At 56.3% G+C, this 8,691-nt stretch overlaps 1 protein-coding gene across 2 annotated transcripts in view; it reads left to right on the top strand.

Annotated features, from left to right (window-relative positions):
• Window positions 1-8,691, top strand: part of Bsn (bassoon presynaptic cytomatrix protein) — a 93,143-nt gene that overhangs the window by 80,277 nt on the left and 4,175 nt on the right. For both annotated transcript variants that reach the window (XM_085828016.1, XM_085828015.1), the window contains 6 exons: window positions 781-2,857; window positions 3,155-3,963; window positions 4,096-4,198; window positions 4,918-5,049; window positions 5,272-5,326; window positions 5,721-5,813. In XM_085828016.1, coding sequence (XP_085684142.1) covers window positions 781-2,857; window positions 3,155-3,963; window positions 4,096-4,198; window positions 4,918-5,049; window positions 5,272-5,312 — 3,162 coding nt within the window. In that variant the 3' untranslated portion in view covers window positions 5,313-5,326; window positions 5,721-5,813. The remainder of the gene's footprint in view (window positions 1-780; window positions 2,858-3,154; window positions 3,964-4,095; window positions 4,199-4,917; window positions 5,050-5,271; window positions 5,327-5,720; window positions 5,814-8,691) is intronic.

The raw sequence follows: 8,691 nt of genomic DNA, 5'->3' as shown, positions 1-8,691 counted from the left end.
CTCCATCTGCATGGGCCTCCCAGAATTGCAGAGCCTCTGGAGCAAGTAGGTGGTGTGGCGAGCAGGGCAGGGGAACCTTGAGCAGGTAGCTGGGCTGCTAGAAAGAGGTCTAGCAAGAAAGGAGAGGTTGTCTACAGAGAGATTCAGTGGGCTGGGGGTGGGCCACGATCAGGGCTTAGGTGTGGCAGAGGGTAGTGCGGTTAGAGGAGGAGGTGGGCAGGCAGCCGAGCAGCATGCTGCTCTGGAGAGGAATAAAGGAGGAAGCTTAGACTCAGAGCCTGTGAACAGCTGACAGTTATCCTGTCCCCCTTCCTGTGACCCTGTTCTTAAAGGAGCCTGGTGGGTCTCGCGTGTTCTACGCTGTTCCTCCTTTCCCTGACTGCCCTGCCCTCAGCCCCTACAGGCTGCTAGGTCTCAAACTTCAAGCCAGATCTATCTTCCTCACTTCAGTGACAGGCAAACCCACTGGAGATGTGCAGGGCCTTCCAAAGCCACTGTGCACAGCACACAAAACAGTCTGACCCTCACCATCTTCCTGGTGCCCAAAGCTTTGGACAGGACTGTAAACTGACCACAGGCCTTTCCCCTCATGGCAAAGAAGCCAAGACCAGAGGGTGGGCAGGGTAAACCCCAAGGCTGCTTGGCAAAGCAGGGCATCAACAGTGTGGAGCCCAGCTCCTGCCTTGAAGAACCTCCAGACCTGGGTTCTTCTACCCCATGCCTCAGCAAAGTCACCCACACCTTGGGTCTCAGTGCTGCCCACCCTTCCCTCTGTCTCAGGTGTCGGCGCTGCCACCCAACGGCCTGGTCCGCAAGGTGAAGCGGACACTGCCCAGCCCCCCTCCAGAGGAAGCTCACCTTCCCCTGGCTGGCCAGGTGCCCTCACAGCTGTATGCAGCCAGTCTGCTGCAGCGAGGGTTGGCGGGGCCCACCACCGTCCCTGCTACCAAGGCCAGCCTGCTCCGGGAGCTGGACCGGGACCTGCGGCTGGTGGAGCATGAGTCCACCAAGCTGCGCAAGAAGCAGGCGGAGTTGGACGAGGAGGAGAAGGAGATTGACGCCAAGCTCAAGTACCTGGAACTGGGCATCACCCAGCGCAAGGAGTCGTTGGCCAAAGACCGGGGTGGCCGTGACTACCCACCTTTACGTGGCCTTGGTGAGCATCGTGACTACCTGTCTGACAGCGAGCTCAACCAGCTGCGGCTCCAGGGTTGCACCACACCCGCTGGCCAGTATGTGGACTACCCTGCCTCAGCTGCTGTGCCTGCCACTCCCTCTGGCGCCACTGCCTTCCAACAGCCCCGGTTCCCACCTGCAGCCCCACAGTACACTGCAGGCAGTAGTGGACCAACTCAGAATGGATTTCCAGCCCACCAGGCACCTACCTACACTGGCCCTAGCACATACCCAGCACCTACCTACCCTCCTGGGACTGGTTATCCAGCTGAGCCTGGCCTGCCAAGCCAACCGGCTTTCCACCCCACAGGCCATTACGCAGCCCCAACACCCATGCCAACCACGCAGAGCGCCCCTTTCCCAGTGCAAGCTGACAGTCGTGCTGCCCACCAGAAGCCACGGCAGACTTCACTGGCTGATCTGGAGCAGAAGGTTCCCACCAATTACGAGGTGATCGGCAGCCCTGCTGTCACCATGTCTTCAGCACCCCCTGAAACCAGCTACAGTGGTCCAGCTGTGAGCGGCAGCTATGAGCAAGGTAAAGCCCCCGAGCACCCCCGGGGCAGTGACCGAAGCAGCGTGAGCCAGAGCCCAGCCCCCACGTATCCCTCTGACTCCCACTACACCAGTCTGGAGCAGAATGTTCCTCGAAACTATGTGATGATCGACGACATCAGTGAACTGACGAAGGACAGCACCCCCACTGCCTCAGAGAGCCAGCGGCTGGAGCCTTTGGGGCCAGGTGGAGTCAGTGGGCGTCCCGGGAAGGATCCTGGAGAACCAGCCGTCCTTGAGGGACCCACTCTGCCCTGCTGTTACGGCAGAGGTGAGGAAGAATCTGAGGAGGACTCATATGACCCCCGTGGGAAATCTGGTCATCACCGGAGCATGGAGAGCAACGGCCGGCCAAGCACCCATTATTACGGTGACAGTGACTATAGACATGGGGCTCGAGCAGACAAGTACGGTCCAGGACCCATGGGGCCAAAGCATCCCTCTAAGAGCCTGGCCCCAGCTGCCATCTCCTCAAAGCGCAGCAAGCACCGGAAGCAAGGCATGGAGCAAAAGATCTCCAAGTTCTCACCCATCGAGGAGGCCAAGGATGTGGAATCCGACCTGGCCTCCTATCCCCCGCCCACCGTCAGCAGCAGTCTGACCTCTCGGGGCAGAAAGTTCCAGGATGAAATCACCTATGGGCTCAAGAAGAACGTGTACGAACAACAGAGGTACTACGGGGTGTCCAGCCGGGACGCGGCAGAGGAGGATGAGCGCATGTATGGTAGCAGCAGCCGGTCCCGAATGGCATCGGCATACAGTGGGGAGAAGCTGTCCAGCCATGACTATAGCAGCCGAGGCAAAGGGTATGAACGGGAACGGGACACAGCAGAGCGACTTCAAAAGGCGGGCTCCAAGCCCTCATCCCTGAGCATGGCCCATGGCCGGGCACGGCCCCCCATGAGGAGTCAGGCCTCTGAAGAGGAGAGCCCTGTCAGCCCCTTAGGGCGGCCCCGCCCCGCAGGGGGCGCTCTTCCTCCCGGGGACACCTGCCCACAGTTCTGCTCCAGCCATTCCATGCCTGACGTCCAGGAACATGTCAAGGACGGACCGCGGGCCCACGCGTATAAGCGTGAGGAGGGCTACATGTTGGATGATTCCCACTGCGTGGTTTCTGACAGCGAAGGTAATGGCAGCTGGGGATGATTGCTGAAAATGCTCTGCACCTGGGGGTCTGCCTGCCTGCCCTGGTCCCCAAGATGTCCCAGCAGGGTCTGTCTTGGCATCTCATCAGTGGGCCCTGCTGCAGGCAGTCCTTGGCTGCTCTACCTGTGCCCTGCTTCCTGGTTGCTGGAGGGTGGGGACCTAGTGACCTGCTTGTGGCTGTGGTGTCTGTCCACTCTGGTTCCCTTGCATGGCTTCAGCTAGGTCTCCTTCTATGGCTAGCCAGGGGTTGATGGTGTTCTGTTTTTGGTCTCTGAAGCGTATCACCTGGGCCAGGAGGAGACAGACTGGTTTGATAAGCCCCGAGATGCCCGCTCCGACCGGTTCAGGCACCATGGGGGCCATACAGTCTCCTCCTCCCAGAAGCGAGGCCCTGCCAGGCACAGCTACCATGACTACGATGAGCCCCCTGAGGAGGGCCTATGGCCTCATGATGAGGGTGGTCCAGGCCGGCATACCTCAGCCAAGGAACACCGGCACCACAGTGACCACGGAAGGCACTCAGGCCGCCACGCTGGTGAGGAGCCAGGACGGCGTGCTGCCAAACCGCACACTCGGGACATGGGTCGCCACGAGGCCCGGCCTCACCCTCAGGCCAGCCCTGCCCCTGCCATGCAGAAGAAGGGTCAGCCTGGGTACCCCAGCTCTGCTGATTATTCACAGCCGTCCCGGGCTCCGTCAGCATACCACCATGCCTCTGAGAGCAAAAAGGGCTCCCGGCAGGCCCACACTGGGCCTTCTGCACTGCAGCCAAAGGCAGACACCCAGGCACAGCCACAGATGCAAGGTCGGCAGGCAGCTCCAGGACCGCAGCAGTCGCAGCCACCATCATCCAGGCAGACACCCTCGGGCACAGCATCACGCCAGCCACAGACACAACAGCAGCAACAGCAGCAGCAGCAACAGCAGGGTCTTGGGCAACAAGCCCCCCAGCAGGCTCCACCCCAGGCACGGCTACAGCCACAGAGCCAGCCAACCACCCGGGGCGCAGCCCCTGCTGCCAGCCAACCAGCGGGGAAACCTCAGCCAGGCCCCACCACAGCCCCAGGGCCCCAGCCAGCAGGACCGGTGAGTTAGCCTCTCCTGTGCATGGGTCCCCCACTCCCTAGGGCAGATGCAACAACTGAAGTCTGGATGTCCCGTGGCTTCAGGGTGGGAGTGGGGGTGAGCAGGATCTCAGCCGCAGGTTCTGTGTTACAGCCACGTGCAGAACAGGCGAGCAGCTCTAAACCACCGGCAGCCAAAGCGCCCCAGCAGGGACGGGCTCCTCAGGCCCAGCCAACTCCAGGACCTGGACCTGCAGGTGAGCTGTGCCCAGAGCACTCAGAGCAATCTTTCCCTATACCACTGTACTCACCTCCCGACCCCATCCCACCCCCGCGGGCATATGCTAACTAATCCCCCATGAACACCCAGTAGGCTGCAGACCTCCGACCAGAAAATGAGGCTGGGCCGGTGAGGGCCCAGGAAACTACCCTAGGTGAACTGGTGAGCAAGGGCCAGAGCCTTTTCTTTTCTTTTTCTTTCGTTCATTTGTTTGTTTGTTTATTGAAACAGGGTTTACTGTATAGCCTCAGCTGGCCTGGAGCTCACTGTGTAGACCAGGCCAGCCTTGAACCTACAGAGATCCACCTGCCTCTGACTATAGAATGCTGGGATTAAAGGCATGGGGCCACAATGCCCAGCTGAGCCACAGTTCCTTCCTTCCTTCCTTCCTTCCTTCCTTCCTTCCTTCCTTCCTTCCTTCCTTCCTTTTCCCTCCTTTCCTTCCTTCTTCCTTCCCCTTCTCTCCTTTCCCCTGCTTGCTATCTCATCTCCTCTCTCTTCCCTTTAGCCTTTTTTATCTCCTGCTTCCTTCCAGCCTTTCTCCTCTTGGTCTCCTCTTCCTACTTTTATTTCTCTAGCCCCGACCTTCTTCTACCGCCCAGGTTACCTGAGTTCCGGCTCCCTCCTCCCCTCCTCCCCTCCTCCCCTGAACGACCGAGCACAGGGTTGTTCATAATGGTACTTTCTTTCCTACAGGGGCAAAGCCTGGAGCCAGGCCTGGGGGGACCCCAGGGGCTCCCGCTGGTCAGCCAGGGGCAGAAGGAGAGAGTGTATTCTCTAAGATCCTCCCTGGTGGAGCAGCAGAACAAGCTGGAAAGCTGACAGAAGGTATTTGCTGCCTGGGGTCAGGTCCACACTGGGTGGATGCTTCTCTGGTGGAGGTTGGGGAGATGGGGGTGATTTCAGGTCAAGCCACCATGACACAGACCGCCTGCTGGCACCTGGTGTTTTCTAGGTTCCCCCTTATCCCTTGAGCCTCACCTTGACTGATGGCCCCGACTAGGAGTCTGATCCAGTCAATGACATCTCTCTCTGTTTTCTATGTCACAGCTGTCTCTGCTTTTGGCAAAAAATTTTCCTCATTCTGGTGATTGTGTCCAGAAGGGTGAGTACCTGTGCCTGCCATATTGGGAGAGGCCTGAGTTACTCGTGGCTGGGGGAGTCCTCTGGGAAGGGTCCAGTCTACAGTAGATTGCACAGTGAGAGCTACGGCACACTCTCCTAGAAGCGTGAGAAAGAACAGGGACACTGCACAGAGTCTAAGACATGGGCTGGCTCAGGAGAGCAGTCACTGTGTAGACCAGGCTAGCCTTGAACTCACACAAATTCAGGCATGGGCCACATTGTCCCCTGCAAGAGAAAGCCAGGGCTGATGTCCCCCTTGCCTTTCCTCACTACCCTAGTCTTCTGCCGTGCTCTCAGAGTGATGGGACACCTTGGCTTGCATGCAGGGGGCAATGCTGCAGAAATTCATCACCTTCCTCTGTAACATTCCACAGGCTCCTGAAGACCTGAAGAAAGACAATCTCATTGCTGTGGAAAAATCTCTGGAGTCAAAGGCCTGGGCGCAGCTCTGGACTCTGCGTATAACGGTGAGTGTCAGGACCAGATTAAGGTAAACCAGAGAAGTGGGTGAAGGGACCCCATTCCTGGAAGATGAACTTAAAAGGACCTGGTATGCTTCTTTCAGCTGGGATGGGCCTAGCGGCCCCCCTTCAGAGACAGTGTGCTAGCTGGCATGATGGTAAATGAGTCAGCCATCCTTGGGAAAGGGGCCCTGACGCCAGTTGTACCCCTACAACTTCAGGTCTGTATTCTGGACACTGAGTTCAAAGTCATCCTGAAAGACAGGACAGACTATGGCTTGTATTGGAGACATCGATGTCCGGTGCTGGTGTATCCAAACCCAGCAGAACATAGAGCTTTGGGCATGAAGTGAAGAGACTTTTGGGTTTACAGGTTGTGCTTGTGGCTCACAAGGCGAAGGGGTGAAGTAGGGAGAGAGGAACACAGAAAAGGGACACAGGAAAAAGCAGTCACTGGTCAGCTAGTCAGCCCAACTCCAGGGCAGCCCAGTGAGAGAACAGGAAGGCACAGGATAGGTGCCCCCTCTACCTAGACTGTAGTGGCCAGGGGAGATGGGATGCTCCCTCTCGGAGCCTGCCCCAGTCCTGGTCTTGGCCCTGCCTCTGTGGACAGAAGAGGACATCCCTCATTTAGAATTGGGGAGAGTAGCCTAGTTGTTGAAGTTGTTCTTTGCACAGCCAAGAATGACCTATCTCGCCATCTCCCTGAGGCCTCTCGTCTCCTGCTCTTTTTCCTGCTCTCGGGTTAAGCATATGGAGATATGTGGGCAGCTATAACATCTCAGGTGCTACTCAGGGGAGGTGGGGGAGGGGCAGCCCATGGCCCAGGTCCAGGACAGTGGTCAGTAAGCAGGTCACTTTATGGGAGCCTTAGAGCACCAGGGCCCTTACTTATCTGCTCATGGTAGAGAGGAAGCTGTGTGTGGGTACCAAGAGATGCCAGTCTTTTCAGGGGCATGGAGGTACTGAAAAGGCTCAGTCTCTCATCCATTTATTCAACAAATGCTGATCTAACCCCAGATATGTGCCCAATCCTGTTTTAGACATTGGGGACACTATAGAAGTCAAAACCCAGTTCCCGTCCTTTTGAGTCAACAGTTTACTAAGTGAGACAAAAAGTAAATAAGCTCCAAAATAAAACATCTGCATGACTGGTAACGCATGCCTCTGACCCCAGCACTTGAAGGCAGAGGCAGGTGGATCTCTGTGAATTTAAGGCCAACCTGGTCTACAGAGGGAGTTCCAGGACAGCCAGGGCTACACAGAGAAACTGTGCCTCAAAACAAAACAAAACAACAACAACAAAAAAACAAAATAAACAACCCCCCACAAAAGTAAGTAAATAAAATAATTAAAAACCAATTTGAAAGGAATTTTGTTTGTTTGTTGTTTGTTTGTTTTCGAGACAGGGTTTCTCTGTGTAGCCCTGGCTGTCCTGGAACTCACTCTGTAGACCAGGCTAGTCTCGAACTCAGGGATCCGCCTACCTCTGCCTCCCAAGTGCTGGGATTAAAGGCGTGCGCCACCACTGCCTGGCAAAAGGATTTTCTGTTGGCAAATGTGCAGCAGGGTTTATGCAGCAGCCAGAGCTGCGCTAGAGAAAGTAGTCAGAGCTGGAGGCACAGGAAAGCAGGGTGCCAGCCGCGCTTCTGATGCTGAGTGGAACTGGTCAGCCTCGGAGACAGGCAGAGAGGAATACAGCTCGGCCGTGGCAGAGGAGCAGTGGCCAGTGCTATTTTGGGCAGGCACAATAGGCCAAAGTGAAGACCTTGGGCTTTCTGCTAGTGACAGCCACCCCAGTGCTGACACCATCTCAGTGCTGACTGACAGCATGCTCCCTGCCTTTGCTGTCAGGCAGTGGATGTCCTGTCATCCTCCCTCTCAGCTGGACAGTTTCTTGGTGTGCCCTGGAACATACATACATAAAATCTCAAGTGTTACTTAGGGGAAATGGAGAGGGACAGCCCATGGCCCGGGTCCAGGACAGCACCGAGCCTGAGTTTGGGGCCAGAGAACTACTAGGAAGAAAAGACCTGTGCTTTGGTCCACATCTTGCCATCATGTGGGCAGGCCACTGGGACAGTGACTCTGTAGCTAAGAGCTGCCTGATTCTGGCACTTGGCCAACATTTGGGCTAGGTGGTCAAAGCTGCTCCATATGTCCCTCTCCTGGTGTCCTTCATGTCAGTTTCAGACATGAGCTAGGAGATGCTTGACTTTTGAAACAAAACCCCACCTCCCTCACTCTCCCTGTTTTTGTTTGTTTGTTTTTTGAGACTGGGTCTCATTTGTAGGACTGACCGATCTGTAACTCAATATATAGAGATCAAGCTGACCGTGAACTTGTAGTGAGTTTCCTCCCTCCATTACTTAAGGCTAGGGTTATGGGTGTCCACTATCATACCTGGCTTCCTATACGCTTACAAAATAAATGTCAAGGGCCAGCAAGACGGCTCAGTGGTTAAAGATGTTTGTTGCCAAAGCCTGAGAGTCTGAGTTTAAATCCTAGACTCCAAATGGTGGAAGGGGAGAACCAACTCCTGCGCTTTACCCTCTGACCCCCACGTGCAGGTATATACACACAATCATAAAAGAAGTTGGACACGGTGGCACATGCCTGTGCGTAGGCTAAGTGACTAGAGGGTCGCTCTGGTGTCACTTGGGTGATGTAATGAGGCCCTGCTGTCTCAAATGGCACAGGAAGAAGGGAGGTCTTTTCCTGGAGGTCTGGCTCTCCCTTCTCCCGATCAATCTTTAACTTGCGCAGACGCTAACCTCTCTATGCCTTGACAGAATGCAATCCTCTGGGTGAAGCGGGACCTGGCCATTACACATGGCAGGGCCTAGGAGCAATGTAAGGAGGGTGGCAAACTATGACCAGGGCT

The sequence above is a fragment of the Mus caroli genome, unplaced genomic scaffold, assembly GCF_978045245.1.
Source record: "Mus caroli unplaced genomic scaffold, Mus_caroli_1 scaffold_11, whole genome shotgun sequence".
In the NCBI taxonomy this organism is placed as follows: Eukaryota; Metazoa; Chordata; class Mammalia; order Rodentia; family Muridae; genus Mus; species Mus caroli.
Note: the sequence above shows the minus strand (reverse complement) of the source record. Positions and strands in the feature narration are given on the sequence as shown.